Here is a 27,429-nt window from a genome sequence, read left to right on the forward strand (position 1 = left end):
CCCCAGGATGGGTGCAGGGAATCCTGATGGATCCCCTGGGGTTGTGTGGGGATCCTGGAGGGATCCTGCAGCAGCCCAGCCCCAGGATGGGTGCAGGGACTCCCAGGGACCCTCTGGAGCTGTGTGGGGATCCTGGAGCCAGGATGCTGCTCAAGGTCACCCCTCAAGGCCGAGCTGGAGATCTGCCCACAGTCATTGGTCTGGGTAACATCAACCTCAACGGAATAATTGGGGTTGCTTTCATAATCCTTAAAAAGAGTGCACTTTGCTGTAGTAGTGCTTTCAGTAAAGAATTCTGATCAAGATCTTTTTGTCTAATCATTATCCTAATAAATCATTTACTTTTACATAAATATATCTGGTTTGCCACCCTCAATCCTGCAGAACAGGCTGTGTTAGAGTCAGTAACACCTGTACAGTCTGTTAGACACAAAGGCCTGGCAAAGTTTGGGTCTGAGCTTGGCTCCAGCTGCATCCCAACTCCTCTCTGAGGAGTTTGGGAAGCTGGGGGGTCTTTTCTGCCCCTCATGACTGAATGGGAGGGTTTCCCTAAAACCTGGTGACTTTGCCTGGGGCTCCCAGTCTGCCCAGGGCACGTGTGTGTAACACAGAGTGCCCAGACAGACACAAAAAGAGATTTATGGATATGGAGGCACAGCTTCGAGAGAGCCATTAATGCACCCAGGGTCCCTCATTCCCCATCCCCTCCTCCCAGCAGCACCATTGCCTTTTCCCACCTCAGTCCCCCTTCACCAAAATAAAGTGAAGAACAAACTAATAAACCACTTTTTCCCATTCAGAAAAAAAAAAAAAAAAATTAGAGTCTTTGAGCAAGAAGCATTTGTTTGATGGCAACGTACTTATTTAGCCCAGTGCTGGCTCAGTCCGTGTTTATGGGAAAAGGCAAATGCTGCAGCACCTCTCCCTCATTATCAGCTCTCTGTTAATTGGTTTGTGGCAGCAAAGCTCTACCAGGGTGGTTCCCTCGGAGCCAGCATCAGTCCATCCCATCCCGAGGTGCAGAATGTGCCCAGCGTGGCCCTGCAGTCACAGGCTGTGACATCCTGGCAGCTGTCACAGCTTCTCCTGCCGCTGATTAACCTCATCAGGCTAATTGAGCAAGCTGTCTGCAGAAGATGGGGCTGAACCCCTCCCCAGCCCCATCAGAGCAGCCGAGCTGGAGGTGCTGCAGGTGCCCTGCTGCAAAGGGAATGAGTTTCCTCTCACCTCCTGCCTCAACTTTTCCCTCTTCCTTCCCCAGCTCAGCCATCCTGTGCCTGGCAGAGTGATTAATTGCTCATTTAATTACCTTCTGGAGTGCTGCTGAAGTTGTGTCCTTCGGAGGTCTCAGCAGTGTCAGCAGCTGCCAGCAGCTCTGGAGTATCAGACACTGGCAGGAGGTTACGGGGCACTCCAGCCACTCCAGCTTGGATTTTGGGGCTGCACGTGGCACTCCAGTTTGGATTTTGGGGCTGTCACACACCCCTAAAAGTCCCCTCCGAGCACTTCTCCCCTGCGACCAGCTGCCAGCTCCCCCAGGCCTTCCCCCAGACCTGCTCCTTGTGCACAAGCCCCTCGGTGCTGGGTTTTGGATGTCTGACAAGGTCATGAAATAAATGTTAGGTCACAAGGGGGAAGGGGGAGGGAACGACTGGAAAAATATATTTATTGGAGTAAATAAAAAAAAGTTAACCAAAATCCTTTATTGATACATTCTTGGATAATATCACAGGATCCAGAGAATGGAAAGGGAGGGAGGAGGTTGCGGCAAAGATTGGTTTCACTAAATTGGCACATAAGCAGCAAGATTAACGAAATTACTTATTACAAACAGTAAAAAACATACATGCTTCTGTAAGTCCTTATCACACTGGTCAATCATGGTGGGGCATCAACAAAGAAAAACTTCAAGACATGTAAAAGCCATATTCTTTCCTCCAAATATCCTAAGAATCGTTGAAATTATTGCAAAATAGTCATATACCTTAAAGAAAAGAACAAAGTAGAACACAAATACAAATATCAAACATAAATTATTAACATGTACCATAAAATACATTACTGGCATGCATTCCAAAGATCAAGACCTCTACTAAAACTCAGCAAAAATCTTTCCTGCTTCCTCTGCAGCCCATCAGAGGTGTGAAGGGGGGGGACAAACTTCGCCAGCACAGTTTTTGGTCTTTAAATTCTTTTTTTGTTTGTTTGTTTAGTTAAAAAAAATAAGGTATATGGATTGCAGTGATACAAGAATAATAATACAAGTCATGTACACAGGTCTCAGATCCGCAGGTGTCGGTTGGTTTGAGAGGTGCCGAGAGCACAGGGCCTCAATGAAACTGTGCATCCAAAAAACAAACAGTGACCTCGAACAACATGGATGGCAATATGCAAAAATCCTCACAAACTGTACAGAGAGTTCAAAAACTTGCAGTCTGGAAGTACATAGAAAGACAGAATTAGCCCCTTAGAGTCCAGAGCAGCCGGGCGCAGCCGGCCCAGGGAGCCGCTCCTGAGGCGCGGCCACGGCGGCCCCGAGGCCACGGCGGCCCCAAGGCCATGGTGGTCCCACAGCTGGAACAGTCCCAAGGCCATGGTGGTCCCAAGGCCATGGTGGTCCCATGGCTGGAACAGCCCCAAGGCCATGGTGGTCCCAAGGCCATGGTGGTCCCATGGCTGGAACAGCCCCAAGGCCATGGTGGTCCCACATCCACGGCAGCCCCAAGGCCATGGTGGCTCCAAGGCCATGGTGGACCCACAGCCATGGCGGCCCCAAGCCACAGTGGTCCCAAGGCTGGACAGGTCCCCAGGCCACAGCAGCTCCAAGGCCATGGTGGCCCTGTGGCTACGGTAGTCCCAAGGCTGGAGAGACCCCACGGTCACGGCAACTCCAAGGCTGGGGAGGCCCCAAGGCCACGGCGGCTCCAAGGCCACAGCGGCTCCAAGGCCATGGTGGTCCCAAGGCCGGGGTGGCCCTGTGGCTACAGTAGTCCCAAGGCTGGGGAGGCCCCAAGGCCACAGTGGCTCCAAGGCCATGGTGGTCCCAAGGCCATGGCAGCCCCAAGGCCACAGCAGCCCCAAGGCCCGGCCAGGCCCATGCCAGGCGGAGCCGGCAGCGATGCAGGAGATCCCGGGGGCAGCCTGGAGCCGGGCTCCTCGTGCCTGCCCCGTGCCCGGGCCCCGTCCCCGTCCCCGTGCGGGGAGCTCAGCGAGGCAGGGCGGCTGGTGGCCCCACGGCAGCTGGGCCTAGATCACCAGGTTGTTGTAGCTCACGTATTTCTTCTTTGCAGCAGGGCCTGCAAGAGAAAGACACAGGGGTCAGAGCCTGTCCCCTGAATGGGGACACACCAGGAATGGGACACACCAGGGACAGGGACACACCAGGAATGGGACACACCAGGGACGGGACACACCAGGAATGGGACACACCAGGAATGGGACACACCAGGAATGGGACACACCAGGGACAGGGACACACCAGGGATGGGACACACCAGGAATGGGACACACCAGGAATGGGACACACCAGGAATGGGACACACTGGGAATGGGACACACCAGGAATGGGACACACCAGGAATGGGACACACCAGGGACAGGGACACACCGGGAATGGGACACACCAGGGACAGGGACACACCAGGGACAGGGACACACCAGGAATGGGACACACCAGGGACAGGGACACACCAGGGACACACAAGGAATGGGGACACACCGGGAATGGGACACACCGGGAATGGGACACACCAGGGACAGGGACACACCAGGGACAGGGACATGCCCGCAATGGGGACACGCCGGTGGCTCCAAGCCCCCGCTCCCACCGCAGGGTGCCGGGCAGGCAGCTCCCAGGCCAGCCCCAGCTCCAGCTCTGGCTATAAACTGAATTAACAGGGATTGATTTTGTCAGGCTCCCACGGTCTGGGTGACTGCGCTGCTCAGGCACCACAACCAGATCCTATTAAGATTTCTTTTTTACAAAAACAGTGACATTTCCTGCAACTGCTTAAACCTCCTGGGCTAAACTTGGCTTTTCTCATGGATAAGGTGATTCTTATTCAAGTTTTATGACTTCTGAGAATTTTTCAATATGGGAATGAAGGCACCAGCTTTCCTAATTATGACCTTCAAATCCAATCTGCTTGCAAACAGAACGAAATCAAACCAGTCAGAACTTTATGAGCGCTGCTACTTGCTCCCGTCAGGAAAAACTGCAAATATTTGCAGCTGAACACAAAGCAAAGTGTTCTGCAGTGCTCTGGCAACACGACAGATCCAGGACACAGAACTGTGTCCCTTCCTGAGCTGGAGGGACCCAGCAGGATCCCCCACCCAGCCCCTGGCCCTGCACAGACACCCCAAATCCCACCCTGGCCATCCCTGGAGCGCTGTCCAAAGGCTCCTGGAGCTCTGGGGCTGTGCCCATTCCCTGGGCAGTGCCAGCACCCTCTGGGGGAAGGACCTTTCCCTGAGCTCCAACCTAAACTCCACAGAGACCAAAACAAGAGCCTGGATTTCCAGTTATCCCAGTTTGCTAAACCACTGAAGGCTAAATCCCACAGTCTTTGGGAGAATTTGGCATAACTGAAGCAGTTTGCTGATTATTTCCAGCCTGCTAAACTGGGGGAGACTCCACTCGCATTTTGGAGGAGGTTTTTAATGTGGTGTGTTTCATTTTAAAACCTTCTCAGGAAGATTTAAGAGACGCTGTGGAAGGAGGGGCAAGAACAACAATTGGATTTTTTCTGCAAATGTGCTTTTCAAACTTCATTGGGTTTGGGCCTCCTGGGGCTCCTCTCAGCCCCTCTGCAAAACCAGACCCAAACAGGACATGGATTCCACAGGGCTCTGTGTGCTCCCCTGCATGCTCTGCATCCCTGCCAGCCCCTGAGCATCTTCTGCATCTCTGGCAGCCCCTGAGCATCCTCTGCATCCCTGCCAGCCCCTGAACATGCTCTGCATCTCTGGCAGCCCCTGGGCATCCTCTGCATCTCTGGCAGCCCCCCCAGCACCCCCAGCCCCCAGAGACCAGACACAGCTCCCTCTGCTCCCCACCCTGGGGTGTCCCCAGGCAGCAGTGTCACCAGTCAGACACCAGTGCTGGCTTCTCAGAAACACCACCCCACAATTCAGACTGTTCTGAGCACACTACAGCCCAATACCCGCATTTCCCGTGGTGTTCACTGGTTCACTGACAAAGACAAGAAGGATTTTAGCCCCAGGTATTTCCAAGATGGACATGGAGGAGCCTCATGTGGAGCTGCAGCCCTTTGCAATATTATCCTGAAATCCTCATTCAGCTCTTTCCTGGTGCCCCAGACAGGAGTCAGTGCTGTCTGTTCAATCAAGGACTGATCCCAGAAGGGCTGATCATCTTCAGTTCCCATTAACTTCTCTTGCACACGAAGGTGTCCAACATCTGCCAGGATAAAACTCATTATCCTTCCAGGCTACACTACAAATATCCAATAAACTGGGGAACGCTATTAAATGCCGAAGAAGGGTAAAATGAGCCTGGGAAAAAAATGTCATCACGGAACAGGTTGCACAGTAATTCCGTGTGTTATTTTGTGATGCACTTCAGCTTTACCCATTACATCTCCAATTTCAAGGAGCAGCAGCGTTTCTATGACAGATGTAGATGCTCCCACTGTGAGTTCAGATCAGGCCACCCCTCCAGTGTGGCACATCTGAACTGGTGGTGCCGGGTATTTCTGGGGCTCCCAGCAAAACCAGTCATGCTGCTGACAAGTTTTCTCACCAGTTCAGCCCCAGTACTCCTCTCTCACTTCCAACAGGACAAGGAACCACTGGTGCCAAAGGGATGGAGCCAAGGAATGCTGTGGGTACCTGGATGGGCTCTGAGACAGTGACACAATCCTTGGCACGGCCCTGCCTCACCAGGATAATGGAGCTGACAAAAGCATCATCCATAATTCAGCTGCGATGATCAATAAAAGATGTGGGGTTATTTTCAGAGAGGAAAGACAATCTTCCTTGTTGGAAGGCTGTTAGGCCAGGAGGGATCATGTCCCTGGTGGTTCTGCTGCACTTCCCCACTCTGCTCCTGCACTCACTCCAGCAATCTGCAGCTCTGTGCTGTGGGACTCAGACCCAGTCAAAAAAAAAGAAACTGAGAGTTTCTAGCCAGGCAGACGCCTGGGAAAAAAATAGAGAGAATGTAAATAATTATTTATCTCTCTTGTTCTCACATTATTTATAATTAAGTTCTATCACTGTGCATCAAGCACTCTGCACCAATAATATAAGTTATTTTCACTTCAAAACCAATAGATTTAGCCTTTATAAAACTCTATATAAAAAACCCAGTATATTTTAAAGAAATCAAAATTTTACTCTCAACAGCCTTCTAAGTAAGTCTTGTCATCCCCGTCCTACCTCAACAACAACACCGTGCGACTTCCAACACATCCCAGCCTTGGACAGCTCGGGAGAGGCTCTGCCTCGGTAATGAATGTCTCCTGAGTCACAGCTCATCATTAGCACTGCCAATTAGCACCAGGTATGGATCTGATTTTCCTCAAAGAAATTAATTTACATGAAAATGGGGGACGCTAATGAAACATCATGCTTGAATCCAGCAGACACAGCACTGAATCCCGCTCCTGGCACGGCACTGAATCCCGCTCCTGGCACGGCACCAGATCCCGATCTCTGTGGGAATCCAGGGCTTCCCTCTGGCTCCTGGCAGGGCTGGGACCCTGGCAGGGGTCAGGAACCCCCCTGGACAGAGCCCCCAGAGACACTGGCTGTGATCTCTGCCCATGGAAAAGAGTTTTCAATCTTACAGGATGAATTACCAGCTCTGAGTGGTTGATATAAGCAATAATTAAGTGTGGCACGGGTGCAAAAGTAAAATTTTAGGATTCTAGATTAGGGGTCCAAAGGGGACAAGATGGAGGAAATTGGGTGTGCCTTGTCCTTTTTCTCCTTCTTCATGCCCTCCATGTTTCACTGTGGTGTTGGCATTTTTCTGTTGGTTCAGGCTGGGGACACACTGTCCAACGTAGGTGACAGATATTGGCACGTTATTGTAAATCCAGCACAGGTAGTTTGTGGTATTTAATGTTTGTACCATCCCACTGAGGGCAGAGCCCCACACGCTGCCCTGCAGGACAGAGCTGCGGCAGGGCAGCAGAACATGTTAGAGATAAACAGAATAAACAACCTTGAAACAGCACAGACCAATTATGGCTTCTGCTTTGGCAGTGGGGCTGACAGACAGAGACTTTCTACAATCTCGGAATCACCAATACCTACAGATTCCGACAGGAACCCCAGAGGGGCACAGGGAACCCCAGACAGGCACAGGGAACCCCAGAGGGGCACAGGGAATTCACTCCTTCCCAGCAGCAGGGGCACGGAGAGCCTACAGCCACCCCCTCCAGCAGTGGGGAACAGGATGGGGAACAGCTGCATATCCACACCAGTTATACATCAAAAACAAATACACAGAGGCAAAAATCCTCTTTGGACTTATGAGTTTCATCACTTGACTGGTTTTCATTATCTTGGGCACAGGTCACAAAGAAAGGAGCTCCCACAGCACCCCAGAGCAAGGCAGAGCTGTCAACAGTGACTCAGAGCCAGATGTAATCACTTGCACTTCAATTTTATGCACATTTGTAACCTCTTCCACGCTTAAAGAGCAAAGATTTACAGTGCAAGAAATGAATTTTATTGCAGGCCCCAGGCATTTCGAGCTATCAAACAGATGAAACATCATCTCAGCATTGCCAGCTCCAAGCAGGGACAGACACGGGGATGGCCCCGAGCCTGGAACTCCTGCTCTGATTCCCTCTGCAGTCACTGGGGCAGATAACTCTCAGCTCCTCTCTTTCATTTCCTTAATTCTGGCTTAGCAACCCATATCATCGGTGCCAGGCAGAGCAGAGGCTGATTATTAAATTCTACTTCTAGTCCATCTAAAAGCAAAATGGAGCTGCATGGCTTTTCCTCGATCTCTGCCAGAAAGACAGAGTTATCCCCATGCTCTGCTGCCTTTAAATTGGGGAATTTAGATGAGAGCGAGCTGAAAGCAACAGCCCTAAATGATTCTACGTGCCTCAAACCCCAACAAATGGGATGAGGCTTGGAGAAAATAATTTAAAATTTGGTATCTAAATGTAAATGGATTATTCTTTCACATTTTGACATCTCTCTTGTTGTGCTGCCACAGTGTTCTGGCACCTTATCAGCTCTCAGTGGCTGCACTGCACAGAGCCATTTCACTGCTGTGCTGCTGGGTCCCTCCAGCCTGGCCCTGAGGCTTTGATGCACAGGAGCAATGGAACGTCCTGTTTGAATCACAGAATAAAAGTAAACTAAATAACAAATATAACATTCAGAGAAGTGTGATCCTCCCTAATTGCTTTGCAGCCTTCTCCTATGGATTCTGTCTTTGGCTGTCAGGCTCCCCTGGCACGGCTGGTGCAGCAGCACAGCCAGGGCCAGCAGTGGCATTCTGGGGGTGGGGGATGATCTCACTGAGAACCCCAAAGCTGGCTGGGAGTGCCAGGGCAGCTCCAGGAGCAGAGAGCCACAGGAGCACCCTGGATGTGCCCGGCTCGCCTCAGGGTGCTCAGAGTGCAATTAATAATGAACCCCTTCCTTCAGCTCATTAGAATAAGGATGTTTATGCACGTGCATGCAAATGCCCAGAGCAGGGCTGGGCAGATGCTGCAGGTGTATTTCCATCGAGGAGCCCTCTCATTTCACAATCTCTCTCATTTCACATAGATTCCACTCCTAAATTCCTCCCATTCTATCCGGGGCTACGTTTTACCTTTAGGGCTCCCTTATTACTGTCCCTTTCACCACAGCCATTTCCCCTGCCCGTGCCAGAGCCCTGGCACCCCCAGCCTGCAGAGCACAGAGAGAGTGGCAGCATCCTCCGGGTGAGCCCTGAGCTCAGGGGACTGCCAGAACCCGCACGGAGCAGGGGGACCAGGAACAACCACAAATATTCAATATCCCTCCCGGGCTCCCTGAGTGAGCAGCGCTTTGAAGTTCCCAGAAGGATTTAATGGGAAGGAAGAGCCCCACCTCACCGGCTCCCCAGGGCACAGGGGGGTTTGAGGAAGGCTTTTCTTTCCCAAGTCTGCTCTAGCTTCCAAAGCTTTCAGGCAGCAGCAGCAGCTCTCAGGGGTGTGCTTTTAATTCCTCAGGCTGGGCTACAATGCTCTTTCCGAGGGAGCTGGGAATGCATCCGAGAGGAAAAGTAATAAAAGCAGCTCTTGGATGAGATAATGGCATAATAATAGCATCAATTCAGGTCAAAGTGGCAATGACCTGACCCTCTTAGAGCTCAAGGCAGCGTGGGAGGGTTTGAGTAGACAGAGCAAGTGTTTGCTTTGGTGTCCTGCAAGTGTGCTGGACTGAGCCCAAGCTGCTGCTGAACTGCTCTGTCACTGTCACAGGGTGAAGGAACCCTCAGCTCAGACAACACAGGGCCAGCAGCTCCATCAGACCACGCCTGCACTGCAGCACAGAGCCAACAGCTCTGCCTTTGCTTCCAGCAGAATATTCCTGTTCATTCAGGGGAGCAGGCTCCCCAGGAATCCCAGAAGCATGGCAAGCTCCACATGCCCATCACCCCAGAAGGATGGAAAGGTTGTTCTGCACAGTCCCTGTGCACAGGGCACCCCTCTGCAGAGAGGCAAGAAGAAGGAATGGACTCCTGCAAAGCTGGGCATGTTTTCCTCTGCATACAGATAAAAAATGGACTTGGGCTCACGCACAGAGCTCTGGCACAGTGGGACAGACAGAGCTGGAAAGCTTTTCCTAATGCCACAGGGTAACCTGACACTTCCCTGACACTGCCCCGTGGACAACAAACTTCAGCTGTCTACAAAGACAAGCGAGAAAAGATCCTATGGAGCACAGCACAAATCATGCTGTTCCTATTTCCAAGAGAGTGCAGCTAACTCCAGCCCTCCAGCCTGAAGAGGATTGCAGCCCACTGAAATCCCACTGAAATCCCACTCGAGACAAGGGCAAAGCAGCACCTGGGGATGTCAGCCCTGCCAGCCCTGAAAATTTACACTAAAGTATAAACCAGGAGGTGAATGACTTACTGTGATGCCTCTGTAACAATTTCCCTCTTGGATACAGGGAGCACTTTGGGTTTGTCCTGGTTTTCCAGCACTGGGCAGTAAGGTCAGACCTGGGGGCAGCTGCCCTTGCTGGGAAAGCACATCCCTGAGCAACGTCACCAAACTCCCACAGCCTCTGGCAGGAGCCATCCCGTGGCAAAGGCAAAGCTCTGCTGCTCTGAAGGACAGGTGAACCCGGTGGGGAGAAATGCTGGGGTCTGACTCCAGCTCAGAGGCTGAATGATTTCTTCATTATAACTATGCTATAATACATTCATATGCTATTTAAAGGAGATACTAAAACTACAAACCTACTTTTTCTAACTACCATAACTCACTCACAACTTGTGCCCCTCTCTGAGAGCCCAGCCCCAGTGGGGTTGGATTGGCCATCAGCTCAAACAATCTTCACCAGAATTCAACCAAGCAACACCCCAGGGAAACAATTCTGCAAACACATTCCACATGGGAAAACAAGGAGCAGAAATAGAAATTGTTTTCTCTTTCTTCCCTCTGTGTTCCTCCATGAAAAAGCCCTGAGAGAGAGAAGAGTGTGCTGGCACAGCCGTGTGCCTGTGTGAGTTCCCAGGAGCTGTAGCAGCGATGGGGTCAGGCTGGGACAGCCCTGAGCCCCGGGCTGGGGAGTGCTCCCGTTTGTCCCTGGCCAGAGGTGGCACTGGCCAGGTGTGATCACTCAGCAGGGCCAGGACAGCTCTGGGCACACAGCACAGCACAGCATTGCTCTCTGGCAGCCTCCAGGAGCTGCTCCTGCTGAGCTGCAGGGAGGATCTGCAGTGCCAGACCTGCTGCAGCTCCCCAGCTCAGGGACCAGCTCTTCCAGCCACCCCTCGGCTTTCAGGGGTTACAGGGGCACCTCGGGAGATCAGTCCAGAGATGAACCTCCCCACCTGGACCACCAACAGAAACACAGAGCCAGGCCGTTCACAACCTGAAACAGCAGCAGGGTTTTGTCAGAAACCGACCTGTGCGACTGAGATTTGAGTCAGGAAATAAAACTGATAGAGAAGGATTAGTTGTACCCTTCCAAATGAAATCTAAAATCCACGAAGTACAGCACTGCTGAAGAACATCCATCTCGGGCACCTCTGGCTGTCTCCCTGTCTCCTGTTTGGCTGCATCTCTCCCCATCTCCTCCCTGTCTGCTTTGCAGATAAGAACTCTGTGTCAGGCAAGGCTTGGCACTACGTGCCCCATCAGATCAGGGATTGCAGCAAGGCTGATAGCACCTCCAGCCCTGAAGGACTGCAGAGGGGCAGGGGCAGAGCTGTGTTTGTGCTCGCAGGGGATGTGGGGACAGAAATCCTGCTCCAAGTGCAGGGGGACGTGGGGACGGAACCAGGGATGGAGTCACTGCACAACCCTCACCCCAATCCAGCCCCAGAGCCTGGCCTGCACCAGAGCACGTGGAGCTGGAAAGGTGCACAGGATCTCAGGAAATGTGTTTCCAAATGTTTATGAGACTGTGGCAGGGAAGAAACAAACCCAACTCATGTTCCTTAATTGGAGCAAACCTGCTAATTCCAGCTCCATCCCTACTGCTGTGTGTGAATGCTGGGGCTGCAAAGACAACAAATGCAAGCAAATTATTTTCACCTGCTTAAAACAAAGTCATTAACAGCACTTTGGTGACTTTACCTGGAAAGCCAGGCTCTGCAGAGAGCTGTTAGAGCCAAGTGTGAAAACAGTTTGCATGAAACATAATTAAAATTATGACCTGAGTGATGGCTAAAACATCCCCAAGGAGGCCTGGGAGGCAGAGTTGTCAGAAAACAGACTCAGAGCTGTCGGAAAACAATTCACCTCTGCCTCCTGACTGTGTTGCTGAACTGGCTCCAGGATGTCCCCAGTGCCTTGTCCCCAACCCCTGGGCACAGCCAGGGCTCCGTGACTGCCCTGCCCTGCCAGCACTGCTGTACATTTGTGTTCCAGACGTGTTCCAGCACATCTCCCAGCCTCTGTTTCCCAAATCCTGGGGGTGCTGTGGGCATCACCACCCTCCCAGGGAACAGCTCCTCCCCAGAATCCCAGCTCACCCTGCCCACTTGCCATGGGAAGCCATTCCCCGTCCTGTCCCTCAGCCCCTGGGGATATTCTCTCTCTCTCCTTTGGAGGCCACAATTAGGTCACCCTGAAGCTTCTCCTCAGCACTCCCAGTTCTGCCAGCCCTTCCATGGTTATACAGAATCACACAAGCAGTATTTTCTCACTCACCCCCAGGAACTCCTCTCCCTTCCTGCCAGCTGGCCTGCTTCAACTCCTTGGCAAAGGCTTGCAAGTAACAAACATCTTAACAGGAAAATCAAGAATGCTCATGAGGTGCAGAGCGACTCAATTCACTGGAAAATGTATTCCTGGTGTACGACTCTGTTACACAGTGTCTGACAAAATTACACTCCGAGCTGCGCTGTTAAACAGCCCAATTTTGCTGCAATCAACATTTAATTTTTTAGCAGAAAGTCTTGATTTCAAATACCCTGGAAATGTTTAACAGCTGATATTAATAAGAGCCCAGATTGAATGCAGGGCTCTTTATCCCGGGGACATGATAAGCATCGTGACAAGTGGTGTAACTATGGCAACTTTATCTTTCCTATTTCTTTTCCCCTGAGCAGCAAGAACAGGCACCTCAGTGGATGCAGTGCCAGACTGCTCCCAGCTGAGAGCTCTGGGCCACTGAGGGGAAACTCAGGCAAGGCTCAGAGCCCGGGCCCAGGCTGCCTTCCTCCCCTCTCACCCATGGTGTGCTTCGTGGGCATTTACACGTGTTTAACCAGCTCCCTTCTTGTTCTTTCCTTTTCCTCTACGGCTGGAAAAGAAGCCCTGCCTTTGCTCCCTGCCCTCAGAGCCAAACACTCTCAGCCCAAAGCTGAAACTCCTCTTTTCCAGGCTGGAAGGATGCTCTCCTGGAGCAATCCAGTGATCCAGGGAGCCCAGGGGATGGAGGTGAGATGGGAGGTTGGCTCTCCTGCTGCTGCAGCTCCTTCCCTGGAGCAATCCAGTGATTTCAGGGAGCCCAGGGGATGGAGGTGAGATGGGAGGTTGGATCTCCAGGTGCTGCAGCTCCTTTTCTGAAGCAATCCAGTGATCCAGGGAGCCCAGGGGATGGAGGTGAGATGGGAGGTTGGATCTCCTGCTGCTGCAGTTCCTTTTCTGAAGCAGTCCCCAGCAGGGAGGGGATGTGAGCCAGCCCTGCAGGGAGCTGAGCCCTGACATTTGCCCTGCCTGGCACAGAGGGAGGCATTCCACACAGACGGGAGACAGGAGAGCCAAAAGCCATGTCTTTGCCCTGATATTACAATCTCCACATCTGACAGAATCTCCCTCACAGCATGTAAGGAGTGATAAATTAGTCAAAGGGGGAACTCAGAGCTACTGAGAGTTTGTTAAGCAAAGGTGAGAGGGACTGGTCCATGAGGTGTAGCTGTGTCTGCTCACTGCTCACCAAGATCTCCCAGGGAAAAAGACCAGACAGGAAGACAGAAAATGTGGAATCAACGATGAATACTTACACACTAACTAATCCTTATTTCTGCTCACAGACATCCATCTCTGCACAGCTTCACATATCCCAGGCACCTCTAGCCACAAGTGTGTTTTTATTCACACATCAGACTCGAAGGTGATGGTTTAAGTGCCCTCAGAATTTCAGTTTTTAAAAAAGGAAACAGTCTGACACTTCCCTGCACGCTACAATCTTGTATTGTGTAAAGTCATGAAAGGTGTGAGACAGTCTGCTGATAATTAATATGGGAGCTGGCAATTATATGAATGTACCGTCAAAAGTAATTATTTTTAGATGTAAAAAAAGAAAGTAACATGATGCCCAAATGTTCAGACAGGAGGGAATGTTCTCTTGGAGGGCTTGGAGCCAGGCTGGGGGAGCTGCAGAGGGACTGGGGACAGGGATGGAGGGACAGGACACAGGGAATGCTCCCACTGCCAGAGGGCAGGGATGGGTGGGAGATTGGGAATCAGGAATTGTTCCCTGGCAGGGTGGGCAGCCCTGGCACAGGTGCCCAGAGCTGGCAGTGCCCAAGGCCAGGGTGCACCTCCATGCAATAATTTTAAAATAAGCACGTCACCATTAGCAGGAATTTGTGACGTTTAGTTTTCCAGTCAGCCATTCCAGAATCAAAATAGACGCAGTGAAGGGCTGTCAAAGTCTTTCAGTTACCAATTTTGAGTGCAAATTCTCATTTCTTAGCAGCCTCCACTGAACAGAAAATCCCTCAAGTGAGGTTAAACACGGAATATTTTCTCAGGCTGCAACTGGCCAGATTTAAAACAAAAATGACACTTCAATCCAGCCAATAATTATTCCATAGCACACACTGGAGCCTGATGAGCTACAGAGCATCTCACAGCTCAGACCCAGAGCCTTCAAAGAGCTGATTGTCCCCAGGGCCACCTGCCTGTCCCCAGGGCCACCGGGCTGCTCCTGGCCTGGGGCTCCTGAGCAGGAGGGGAGCAGGCACAGAGCACTGGGTGTTCCTGAACCATCTCCCCTTCCCACAGCAGCCCCAGGCACTCTAAACCATGTCAGGACTCCTCTCCCAAGAGCTCCCTTCCAGAGGAACTCAGCAGCTCATTCCCCTCCACTGTGCCCAGGGCAGGCAGGGACTCCACAGGGCGCTGCCAGCCCTGGCAGTGCCCAGGCTCCAGTGCCACAGGAGCCAGCACTGCCTGGTGTGTGTGTCCAGCCAGCCCCCAAAGCCTGGGATCAATCAGCACTGCCTCGTGCCCATGTCCAGTGCCCCCAAACCCTGGGATAAATCATGTCCTGTGCCCCCCAAAGCCAGGGATCAATCATGTCCTGTGCCCCCAAAGCCTGGGATCAATCGTGTCCAGTGCCCCCCAAAGCCAGGGATCAATCAGCACTGCCTCATGCCCATATCCAGTGCCCCCAAAGCCAGGGATCAATCAGCACTGCCTGGTGCCCCTGTCCTGTGCCCTCCAAGCCCTGGCACAGCTGCTGGCCATGCACACCCGTGCAGCACTGCTGGGGATGCCCCCCCTGCCCCAGGAGTCCCAGGGGAATGCTGAGCCAAGGCTCTGCCAGCCCCTGCCCAGGCCAGGACAGAGAGCTGCTCCTGCTGCCCTGGCAGCCCCAGCCTGGGTGAGGAGGTGCCAAGTGCTGCAGGCACTGCTGCAGCCCCAGCTGCAACCCTGCAGCTCTGCAGAGCCTCAGCTGCTTCCTTGCCTTGCCCACTGATGGACAATTCCTGCCTTGCCCACTGATGGACAATTCCTTTCCTTGCTCATTGATGGACAATTCCTGCCTTGCCCACTGATGGACAATTCCTGCCTTGCCCACTGATGACAATTCCTGCCTTGCTCCCTGAGGGACAATTCCTGCCTTTCTCACTGAGAGACAATTCCTGCCTTGCCCACTGATGGACAATTCCTGCCTTGCCCACTGATGGACAATTCCTGCCTTGCCCACTGATGGACAATTCCTGCCTTGCTCCCTGATGGACAATTCCTGCCTTGCTCCCTGATGGACAATTCCTTCCCTCCACTGCCAGGAGCCGTTTCCAAGCCTTGCATTCCCTCCAGAGCAGAGGGGCCTGTTTGTCACTCTCAGGAAACAACCTGCAGCGTTCCAAACCCATCTCCCTGAGCATCACAGCAGAAATTGATACAGCCACGTCACGCTCAGCTCTGTTCATCCCTGCTACAAACACCTCCCAGCAAAACAAGTGTCAGTTCACAGCCAGGCTGATGTTTTCCTGCTCCCCAGCTTTGTTTCTCACACACGGCATCGTTTCATCTGCTTGTTGCTTTGTATTCCCGGGAGGACAAATCAAAGCAGCGAGCAGGGCTGCAGGAGCTGGAGCAGCAGTGCTGGGGCACAGATGGAAAACAACCTGGAGCAGAGGAGCACTGGCAGCACCAGCACAGCCCCAAAGCACCCCTGGCTGTGGCATTTTCAAAGCTTTTCTGGACCAAAGTTTCAAATCTGCTTAAAGAATCTGAGTGGCCAGTTGCTTTTTATAGGACTTGGATGACAGAGTTATTTGTGTGCCTTTGTAGAGAGAAATTCCTTAGATTATTTCCATTATTACATGGAAAAAAAAAATAGAATCTGAGCTCCTAATTATCTTTTGTGCCACTTTTAAAAAAAAGTTTTATTTAAAGAACCGATTTGTCCTGAGATTTAGGTGTTTTCCATCTCTCTCTTTCTCATCTCCTTCCTTTATCAATTTCACCTTCACAGAGCTGCCCTTCCCTGTCTCCTCTTTCATTTGCAGTAATGTTTGAGTGGCCCCTTTGTCCCATTTCCCCAGTGCAGCCCTTGGATGCTCGGGGTCATCCCGGGGTTCATGGGGCGCTTCAGCCCCCCATCCCCTCTGCCCGAGCTGGCAGTTGGCATAATGGCCCTGATTCAAATACAATAAAAACCAATTTGAGCTCTCAGGAGGGCTGAATTGATGCTGGAGCTGGGGCAATTTACACCAGCCAGAGATATTGGTAATTTCTTTTCCTGTGACTCAGAGACTCAATTCAAGTAACACTCCAACCTTTGCTGATAGAAGTTCTCGCCTATTAGGGCCCAGCTAAACATTCTGAAGGCTGAATACAGTGATTTTCCAGCCCTCAGTGCACAGCAGCACAGGAAGCAGGTCAGGTACAAGCTTTTGTAGCAGGGCAAAGCCCCCTGGGCGCACAGGGAGCTGTGAGAAATGCTTATTAACGCTGGCCATCACCTCTCTCCAGCATCAAAGGCTTCCTGACTCCCCTGGAAAGCAGGAATTCCTGGCTGGTGCAGCCACAAGGCCAAAGGAGCTCACACATCACCGATCCCCACCAGGCAGCCACAGCACGCAGGAACAGCCAGCCCTCAAAAATTGTTCACTGCTGCTTCCAGCAAGGCAGGGGCACCGGGCTGCGTGGGGCAGGGCAGCTCTGGAGAGGGGAGGGATGCTCACAGCTGGGCTCAGGGTCTCTCTGCTGCCAGGCAGCCCTGCAGCTGCTGGGGAGGGCTCAGAAAACACCGGCAGCTGTCACATCTGGGGCCAGAATTAGCTTCTGATCATTTGTTTGTTCGTTTTTAAACAAATATCTCCATCCTCAAAGGCTTCAGTGGGATCCAGCTCCAGTGGTGGGAAGGAGACCACCCAGAGCTGGTGCCACCCACGTCAGGGTCTCCATTTCCCAGGCAAACCCCCCATGGAAGCTGTTGGTAATGGGTTTGTGAACAATTTTTAAGTTAGATATCTTTTATAACACATCTGCACTAAGGAACATTTCTAACACAATTATGTATGTAATAAAAATAGTCACAATAATCATCATCATCATCATAATTTGAGAATAAAACAAGAAAAGCTCGGTTTTCCTTACCTTTTTGGAAAGCAGGCAAAAGCTATACAGTAGGTGGAAGAGTGTACCAAGTAACAGACTTTTGAACACTCTTTCTTACTGGTGGTATGGAGTCTACAGGGAAATAAATACATTGAATGTAGGACAGGTCTGGGCACAGGAGCACCCCCAGGCTGCCCTGCTGAGTCCCTGCACTGTCTGCCCAGACTGGGGCACTGGGAGGCAGCAGCACACGGCAGCCCTGGCAGCCAGGGGGGCAGCCCGGGGGGCTCAGTACCCCCAACCACCCAGCCCAGCCTTCCCTTCCCCGCCCTGAACCAGCTCTGGGACATTCTGCAGCTCCACACCCGCTGGCCTGTCCTGTCCTGTCCCTCCTGAGCCCCAGAGGCACTCACAGGTTCCCTGGCATCACCAACAGCCATTTGAGTGTTTTCCTCATGTGTTCCTCATGTTTTCCTCATGTTTTCCTCATGTTTTGGCTGCATCACAAACAGCCATGTGAGTGTTTTCCTCAGGAAGGGGAAGGAGTAATCACAATAAATCTCAGCACAAGTTCAGTGTGGGATCTCTCCCAGTCTGACACTGCTCTGGCAGCACAAACTGGAGCAGAGAGCCCAGCAGGGCACTCCACCTCAGGCTCCACCAGGACCATCTCCCCAAAGTGTGCAATTCCAGCACACTGATGCCAGGGCCGCAGGTCCTGCCCGTGCCAGCTGTGCCCCAGCAGGGAAAGCTGTGCAGTGACAGCAGGCACATGCCAGATGGCAAACAGGAATGCTTAGGAGACTTTTCCTGAATGGATTGAAGGCTTGGCCCTCACCCAGGGTGTGGCTGGGAGCTCAGCCCGTGGCACTGCTGCTTCCCCAGAGCTCCCAGACAATGTTCTCACAGCCAGCCCGTTCCCCTGGGGCTGGGAGGTGAGCTCTCCATTTCCAGGGGCTCTCCTCCCATGGCAATCGGTGCCTTCTTTGGGATTCACTCCAGACCCCTCTCCCAAGTGCTTGGCACGTTCTTTTCTGAGCCTAAATCCCAGCAGATTGGCCCAGAGTTGTGAGCAGTGGTTCCATGGGAGGAGCAGTTCACAGACTTCAGCCTGACAAGCACATCTTCAGCCCTGCCACAGAGGGGCTGGGCTGGAGGAGACCCCAAATCCCATCAGTGCCCCCCTGCCATGGCAGGGACCCCTCCCACTGCCCCGGCTGCTCCAGCCCCAGGGTCCAGCCTGGCCTGGGCACTGCCACAGGCAGCCCCTGCCCCGGAGCCATTGGGGAGGAGCAGAGCCAACCCACAAAGAAATACTGAAATAACATCCCTGGGTTTTCCTCTGAGACAAGATCTTTGAGATTTTTTTAAAAATTGCTCCAAGAATTGGTGCATCCAGGGCAATTTGTAATTCACATTTCCTATTTTCTGATTGCTAAAACTCTGGGAATTTCCCTATTCACAGTATAAAATATATTTAAAGTGAAATTGCTACAAAAACATCAAACCCATTTCTACGTATGAAGAGTTTTGCTTGGATGTTACAACTTTTTTTTTTTTAAGCTCACTAATACAATTTTCATTTTTTTTCCACCTAAAATGGAACTGTAAACAATTTTAATTCAACAGAATATTCAAACTTTAAAAAAGAAACTGGGTTCAGGTTACACGCAGTCATGGCTGATGCCTGACCAGGGGGCTGATCAATAACCTGATCAATAACCTAATCAATGCTACAGGACAGTGACTGGAGCAGTTACACTGGGACTAATGCACCCCACAAATTTAAAACTTTCATTTGGTTTTCTAATAACTGTTATGAACACACAGACCTGGGAATGAACAAGCAGCTGGTGCAGCTGAGACCACGAACAGAGGGAATTCTCTATCAATAATGAAAATGTTTTTAAAAATACGTATTTCACAAATGATAAAAAAGGAGTAAAAGCTTATAAACCAGAAACTCAGAGACTGCACATTTCCTAGCAAACACATTTATCAGCTTTAAAATCCCACTCGGCACATCTGGGCAAGCCAGGGGCCTCTGCCCCTTGTGCCCCTTAAAAACATGTCCTGGTCTACAGCCCTGGGCTGAAAATGGGGTGTTTGACCAGAAATACGGGGCTTAGGTGAGCAGCATTTATTTTTAGTAAAAATATTTCCTTCCCAAAACAAAATGTGGCTGTTCTTTGGTGGGAGGGGAGAATATTCTCAGAAGTCTGAAACCAGCAATAAGAGGCAGCATGGGAGGATGAGGGCAGGAGGGACCCTGGGGTGGCATGTCCCCAGGCTGGGCTCCCACAGAGAACATTGCAGCACCACAGCTTGGCTGCTTTTCTGTTTTGGTCAAGTTTTGGCATGAAATTCTCAGATTTGGGGTTTTGTGGGGGAGAAACTAATTTCAGCTTAGTTGATCCAAACCGTGGCCAGTGAAGTGCACCAGCAACACACTCCCCTGCCCTGGCCCAGCTGGATTTCAAATTCTCTTTTCCTCCCTTCCCTTCCTGAACTTTGCCTTGGCAGAGGGCCCTGAGTGTCACTGGGTAACCCCAGGGCAGGAATTCCATTTATTTCCTCCTGCTCTCAGGCCATGGATAACCCCCATGGAGGCAGGAATTCCATTTATTTCCTCCTGCTCTCAGGGCTCTGTCCACTACAGCTGCAAGAGGCCCCATCTCATTTGTGAGAACCACTTGGTGGCTCTGTCCTTGGTTCTGCACCCCTGTCCAGCTTCCAAGGAGGAATTTTGTTTTTCCAGCTGGAATGTATTTTGTACAGCTGCACGATCAGACATCAGAGAGAAATCCTGCAGGGATGAGCAGGGGGAGGAAAAGTGCTGCATCAGGGATCTGCTGCCTGCTCCCACCCTGCTCTGACAGCAGAGCTGCTGCTCCAGGCAGGAATTCCAGCAGCAGCACTGAGGCAGCAATTCCAGCAGCAGTGAGGCAGGAATTCCAGCAGCATTAGGGGCAGGAATTCCAGCAGCAGCAATGAGGCAGGAATTCCAGCAGCATTAGCGGAAGGAATTCCAGCAGCAGCAATGAGGCAGGAATTCCAGCATCACTGAGGCAGGAATTCCAGCAGCATCAGTGAGGCAGGAACTCCAGCAGCATCACTGAGGCAGGAATTCCAGCAGCATTAGGGGGAGGAATTCCAGCAGCATCACTGAGGCAGGAATTCCAGCATCAGCGAGGCAGGAATCCCAGCAGCACTAACAGGACAGGACCTGGCAGGAATTCCAGCAGCAGCAGCGAGGCAGGAATTCCAGCAGCACTATCAGGACAGGATTCCAGCAGCAAAGGGATCAGTGGAGCAGGGGCAGGGAAAGGGCATTGCTCCACATTCAGGGCTGCTCTTGCACAAGAGCTGCAGACGTGCCCAGACCCTTGCAGCATGCTGCCGAGCCCTGCAGCTGTCTCCTTCCCCAGCTCCTTCCAGATTCAAATGCAAATCAGATTTGATGGCCTCAGTCTGTAATTTGGTGCTGCGCTATCCTCTGCTATGCACATTAAGGAAACTAGAAGTGTCTTTGCCATCTATTTTCCTTTTAAATCGGTGGCAAGATTTGCATTAAGGCCAGATAAAATCCCTAAATGGGAATCTTCAGGGGCCGTGAGGTTTTTGCAAAGCAACTTTGCAGGAAGCAGGATGAAAACCGGGGGTAGCAGTCACTGATGAATTTGGTGCTTGCCTGGGAAGCCGTCCCTGCCTCGGCCAGGTAGGTGCTGCAGGGTTCTGTGCCCAGGGCTGGGCTGTTCCCTCACCCCAGAGGGGAAACAGGGGAGCAGGAGCCACCACAGCCCCCAAACCCTTCCAGAGGTGCTGGGGCAGGGCTGGGGCTGGCCTGTACTCACTGCTGGGGCTCACACCCAGCCCGTACTCACTGCTGGGGCTCACACCCAGCCTGTACTCACTGCTGGGGCTCACACCCAGCCCATACTCACTCCTAGGATCCCAGCCCAGCCCATACTCACTGCTGGGGCTCATACACAGCCCATACTCACTGCTGGGGCTCATACCCAGCCCGTACTCACTGCTGGGGCTCATACCCAGCCTGTACTCACTGCTGGGGCTCACACCCAGCCCGTACTCACTGCTGGGGCTCACACCCAGCCCGTACTCACTGCTGGGAGCCCAACCTGTACTCACTGCTGGGAGCCCAGCCCGTACTCACTCGTAGGAGCCCAGCCCAGCCTGTACTCACTGCTGGGGCTCACACCCAGCCCATACTCACTCCTAGGATCCCAGCCCAGCCCATCCTCACTCCTAGGAGCCCAGCCCACCCCGTACTCACTGCTGGGGTCCACGCTCTCGCAGAGCTCGGTCCTGGCCTCGCCGTTGGGCCGGTCGCTGGCCTTGTGCGACAGGCGCGAGGACATGGTGGCCGCCGTCACCACCGCCTTGAAGCTGCGCTTGCGCTTCTGCACGTTGAGCTCGGGGTGGAAGATGATGATGTAAACCTTGGGCATGTAGAGCATCCCCAGCGCCACCGACGCGCTCAGGTTCATGGAGATGGTGAGCGTGGTGGTTTGGATGTAGAGCTGCGGACAACAGAGAGGGGTTACGGGCCGGGCCGGGCTGCAGCGCCTCACACACACATAAATAACTGCTGGAAAGGGATTTTAACCACTCTGGGTGTGTCACACACCAGGGCAGGACTGCAGCTCCTCACACACAAATAAACACCCACTGGAAAGGGATTTTAACCACTCTGGGTGTGTCACACACCAGGGCAGGGCTGCAGCTCCTCACACACAAATAAACACCCACTGGAAAGGGATTTTAACCTGCCTCGGTGTGTCACACACCATTGGCGGGACTGCAGCATCTCACACACATCAATATCATCTGGAGAGAGGTTTTAACCTGCCTGGGTGTGTTGCACACCATTGGTGGAACTGCAGCACCTCACACACATCAATATCCCCTGGAGAGAGGTTTTAACCTGCCTGGGTGTGTTGCACACCAGGGCAGGGCTGCAGCACTTCAAACATAAATACGCACTGTAAAGTCATTTTTAACCAGTCTGCGTGTGTTACACATCGGGCCTGGGCAGGCTGCAGCAGTTCAAACATAAATACCTGCTGGAAAGGGATTTTTAATGAATGTGCACACATTACACATCGGGCCTGCAGCAGTTCATACACAAACACCCCTTGTAAAGTAATTTTAACCAGTTCATACACATTACACACCACCTGGCCAGGCTGCAGCAGTTTACACACACACACACCCATTTTACACTGATTTTAGCCAGTTTGCAGTGTAGATGTGCGAGCTGGGACCTTTCCCTGCAGGCACCGTGATGTGATGTCCCAGGAAATGCCCCAATGCCCTCCCTGATCCACCACCACCTGACCCTCAGTGCTGGAGGCTTCCAGTGGCCTGGACACAGTCCCACAGCAAACTATGGCACAGCTTTCTTCATTTATTTAGAGTGCAGATCAGACTTGGACTGAATAATTCTGATATAAACTAGGGTTTAGCTGAGCTGTAAGTTATAGAACAGAAGCTATAATAACACAGGTGACTTTCAGAAACACTGATGAAGGTGGGATTTTCTTGCTTTTACTGTAATTTAATTCTCTACAATCCACTGAAATAGCTTTGCAGAGGGTACACAACAATTTCTGTGCTCGTGCCACTCAGCTGTGCTTGTTACTGTGAAAAAATATATTTATGTTCACAATATAAAAATTGTGAACAAAACAAATATATATATATTTCACAATATGTTATTGTGAAAAAAATATTTTTGAGTAAGAGAACCGGTACTGAGATTATTCAAAGAAACCACAGGGATTAAAAAATGTACTCTGCAAATATACAGGGGTAGAAAAGCCTTTGTTATCCCCTTTTTTTTAAACTGTCTTTTCAGAGGACACACGTAACAGATAAACCAGAACAATTCTCACGACTTCAGGGGATTCAGCACAATTAAAGAGCACAGAGGCAGCACAGTACAGGTGAGAGGGAGCTGAAGAGGCAGCAGCACCTCTGCAGATCCTGTTCAGAAATTCAATATCCAGGAAATCCAGAGAGGTGGGAAAACCAGCACACACTGGGGGGATTACTCAGAACCCTCTGTCCTCTTCTGCTCCCACTCAGTGCCCGAACTCTGAGAGAACACAAATGTCTCAGTGCCCATCAGCCCAAATCTGAGAAAACACAAATGTCTCAGTGCCCATCAGCCCAAACTCTGAGAAAACACAAATGTCTCAGTGCCCATCAGCCCAAATCTGAGAAAACACAAATCGGTCCAGCATCATCCGGGGCTGCTGCAAAGGCTGCCCAGCACAGCAGCAGCTCAGGAGTTGGGTTTTATTTTATTTTTCCTGCTGGAAAGGGGTCGAAGGTGAGGTGATTATTTAATCAAAGGGATCTTTGGCAGCACCTCACCACAGTTCCCACCTTGCAAATGCTGATGGGAGATAAAGCAGAGGGAGAAAAGAGCGATTGTAGAACAAGGAGGGATGAGTGACACACAAAGCATCTCATGACAAATGGGAGCAGCCTAAAGATAAGGGAAACTAATAGATATGCTTATTATGCAGAGCCTCAGTTTTATGTGTTTTATCTCTGCTTTGTGGTTTTACCAGTCAGACATAAAAATGCAGTTTACGTGAAACTATTTCATTTCTTATTTCACTTCTTCTGATAAATTCTGGGGAAGCATTTTAGATGAATGCAAATGGATGACTTAAAGTACAAAGGATCAGATTTAACTGACAATGGGACTCTAATAACTCATGCGTGCCTTTTACAGCTGGCTGCTGAACCTGGCAGCTCCCAAACCTGAGATTAAATGAAGAAATTAAGATGCAGATTTAGCGAGAGATGCTCGAACTTGACACGAATGAGAACTGGGACGGAGCTTACTCAGCTCTGGGCTGACACAGCTGTGGCCTGGAGGAGCTCCAGGAACCTGGAGAGGGCATTTAGCAGGGCTGGAGGGACAGGGCACAGAGGGCAGGGATGGAGGGGATATCGGGAATTGTTCCCTGGCAGGGTGGGCAGGGCTGGGATGGAATTCCCAGAGCAGCTGGGGCTGCCCCTGGATCCCTGGCAGTGCCCAGGCCAGGTTGGACAGTGGGGCTGGAGCTCCTGGGACAGTGGGAGGTGTCCCTGCCATGGCAGGGTGGCACTGGGTGGGATTTTAGATCCCTTCCCATGACTGGAAGTGTTGCCAGAGGAAATCCAGGCTTCCTAGAACCAATCCGGAGTTGGTCTCCCAGGACCATCCCCTGCAGGGTTTGAAGCCATACCTGCTAGGACAGGAGGACAAACCCTCCTGAAGGGTCACCCTGCTCAGATCTCCTCTCTCTCAAGCAGACCCTGACTTTTGGCAGATTTTAATTTCACACACTGCATTGCAAATGCAGCGACTTTGAAGCAGGCACTGGAGAAAACCCAACCCCGAGGACATCATTCACATGCAAAAGCACCTAGATTTTATCACTGCTTTTACATAAGTGATTTCCATTTGAATTTTAGATTTTTATGTTTTCCGGATTCTTGCTTTATTCATGCAAATCACAAAAATCGTCTTCAAGACCTTGAGAGAAAATTGGACTGGTCTGGAATAGACACATCTAATAAGGGGCAATTTTTCTAGAGCAAAATACATCCATGGCTAATTCTGCATGAACTGTGATTTCTCTGGGAAGCAAAGCACTGCAGGATCAGGCCTCTGTCTCTGCCAGCCCAGGAGAGATTTCCAGCTGCTGGCCAGAAGAACTGAACTTACAGTTTGTAGAACAACTTAACTCAGAGCTGCAGAGCTTTGAAAAGTCCCTTTAGGAGTCACAAACCCTTTTTGCAGGCTAAAGCTTTGCCTTCAGACAAATCAAGAGCAACTGCTCCTCTTCTCTAATTCAGCTTTCTAAGTATGCACTGAATTGTGTTATGTTGCAATATGGAAATAAAGTGGTAACTTGAGATATTTTTGGACTCGTGCTATTACAAGCCAATTTATCTCACTTTTATATGGGAATTAAAACAAATGTTCTTACAGATGAAGTAGGCGGTTTATAAATCTCTCAGAAGGCTTTTCCAGGTCATCTGAAGATTCTATCCCATCCTTTACATTAATGTTGTGCAAATCTAAGAATGAGAAACACTTTTTAATAAAAATTAAAATTAAAAGCAACTTGCCCTGCACTACGTGTTTGCAAAACCGTGGGAGGTGAAGGGACCTGAATGCAAATGTGGCATTTCGGTGTGCCAGGGGTGGGAGAGGGCACTGCCCCTCCTGCAGGAGCTCTGGACCCTCCCTGGGAGCCCCAAACCCACCTGGTTTATCTCTGCATGCAGGCAGAGGTATTACAAAATGTGGTTTAGGCCCTGCTGCCCCAGCTAAGCCAGCAGTCAGCTTCGAACCTCCCATGTGAAAAATCACCAAAGGTCAAAGCAGTCAGCACAACAAACCCTTCTGCTAAGAGAGCCATTTACCCTGTAAAAAACAAGAAAACTGTCCCATGGGAATCAGCAAACAAAATCTGTAAACTGTCCAAGAGTGAAGGATGTGGTGGGCAGCACAAAGGCCATTTACTGACCCACAAGCTGAGTTTTGGTGGATTGTTACCACTCAGGTTTAGCACTGTGCCTTCTGCTATTTCCTATAAATATGAGCTATGTGAATAAAGATAATAAAGCTCCATGCAGGAATGGGGTCCTGTCTCTGATCCTGCAGCCAGCCCTGCTCCTGCCCCCAGAGCAGCAGAGAGATGAAGGCTCAGGTGCTTTTCTGCATGCAGGAATGGGGTCCCGTCTCTGCTCCTGCCCCCAGAGCAGGGAGATGAAGGCTCAGCCTCCCTGCCCTGCCAGGGCTGCCCAGGGAAATGGCAGCATATGGGGCAGAGTCCTGCCAGCCTGGCCCAGGGTCAGAGCAGCTGAGCCTTAAGGTCCTGCCCCACCCAGAGGTGCAGATTTAAATCCTGTAAGATATTCAGGGATCTCTGCCCTCCTGTGCCCCTCGGGGTGCCCTTCTCCCATGGCACACAAGCAGTTCCCTGCTGAGGTTTGGGATTTGCCCAGAAGCCCTCAGGAAGCAGCCAGGGCTGGGTAGGACAGCAGCCCTGAGGGAATGAGATGCTCAGGAGGCTGTACAGGTGCCAAGGTCTATAAACAAATCTGATGTACAGACAAATGGCAGGAGCTGTGCTGATGACAGCTGTCACAGCAGAATGAGGGGGGCAGGCACAGAGAGCCTTTGGGATGGCTGGGGGGTGGCAGGGAACCAGTCCCAGCATTTCTCTAGAAATCCTGTGCTTGGCAATTCTACACAGGTGCCCCTGAAGGCTGGGACGGGGCTTCAGTGTCAGAAAATGTCCCTTCAGGGGCTGCTGTGCAGCCTGGCAGTGTTGGGGGCCCAAAGAACCCCAGTGCCCCATGCCAGCCTCAGGGACTGGGCTGCACATCCCAGAATCCCGGAGTGCTTTGGGGAAAGGGACCCCAAATCCCACCCAGTGCCACCCTGCCACGGCAGGGACACCTTCTCTTGTCCCAGGCTGCTCCAGCCCCAGTGTCCAGCCTGGCCTTGGGCACTGCCAGGGATCCAGGGGTGCCACAGCTGCTCTGGGCACCTGTGCCAGGGCTGCCCACCCTGCCAGGGAACAATTCCTAATTCCCAGTAACAATTTATGCCAACAGAATGAGAATTCCTGGAAGAGAAGCATGTAAAAGACCAAGTGGCTGAGGGCAGACTCATGTCCCAGCCCCTGTGGCAGCAGGGGTGCAGGGATGCTCTGAGGGATCCTGTCCCAGCCCGTTCCTGGCAGCAGCGGCTCAGCCATCCGCAGGAAAACTCACTGCTCAGTATTCCCAGAGAGTCCCACCTGCAGGGCCACCCACAACGGCAGCCAGCACTGGGGGAACAGCACTACGAGGACAAATTCCCAATTCCCAGTGCCTGCACGCTGAAACTGCTCCTCCTGATGTCACCTTGTCAGAGCCACTATTCATTCTCACGTCCCAAGAGCACCCA

General features: G+C 51.6%; 1 protein-coding gene across 4 annotated transcripts in view; it reads right to left on the minus strand.

Moving 5' to 3' along the window:
- Window positions 1–1,683: 1,683 nt before the first annotated feature.
- The window catches only part of GRM7 (glutamate metabotropic receptor 7), a 170,902-nt gene continuing 145,156 nt past the window's right edge, over window positions 1,684–27,429 (minus strand). For 2 of the 4 annotated variants that reach the window (XM_072935075.1, XM_030283324.4), the window contains 3 exons: window positions 21,739–21,985; window positions 17,484–17,576; window positions 1,684–3,296 (listed from right to left, as the gene is read on the minus strand). In XM_072935075.1, the coding sequence (XP_072791176.1) occupies window positions 17,506–17,576; window positions 21,739–21,985 (318 nt within the window). In that variant the 3' untranslated portion in view covers window positions 1,684–3,296; window positions 17,484–17,505. The remainder of the gene's footprint in view (window positions 3,297–17,483; window positions 17,577–21,738; window positions 21,986–27,429) is intronic. The other 2 variants (XM_072935076.1, XM_072935077.1) reach the window with 2 other exon arrangements.

Source organism: Taeniopygia guttata, chromosome 12 (genome assembly GCF_048771995.1).
Source record: "Taeniopygia guttata chromosome 12, bTaeGut7.mat, whole genome shotgun sequence".
NCBI lineage: Eukaryota > Metazoa > Chordata > Aves > Passeriformes > Estrildidae > Taeniopygia > Taeniopygia guttata.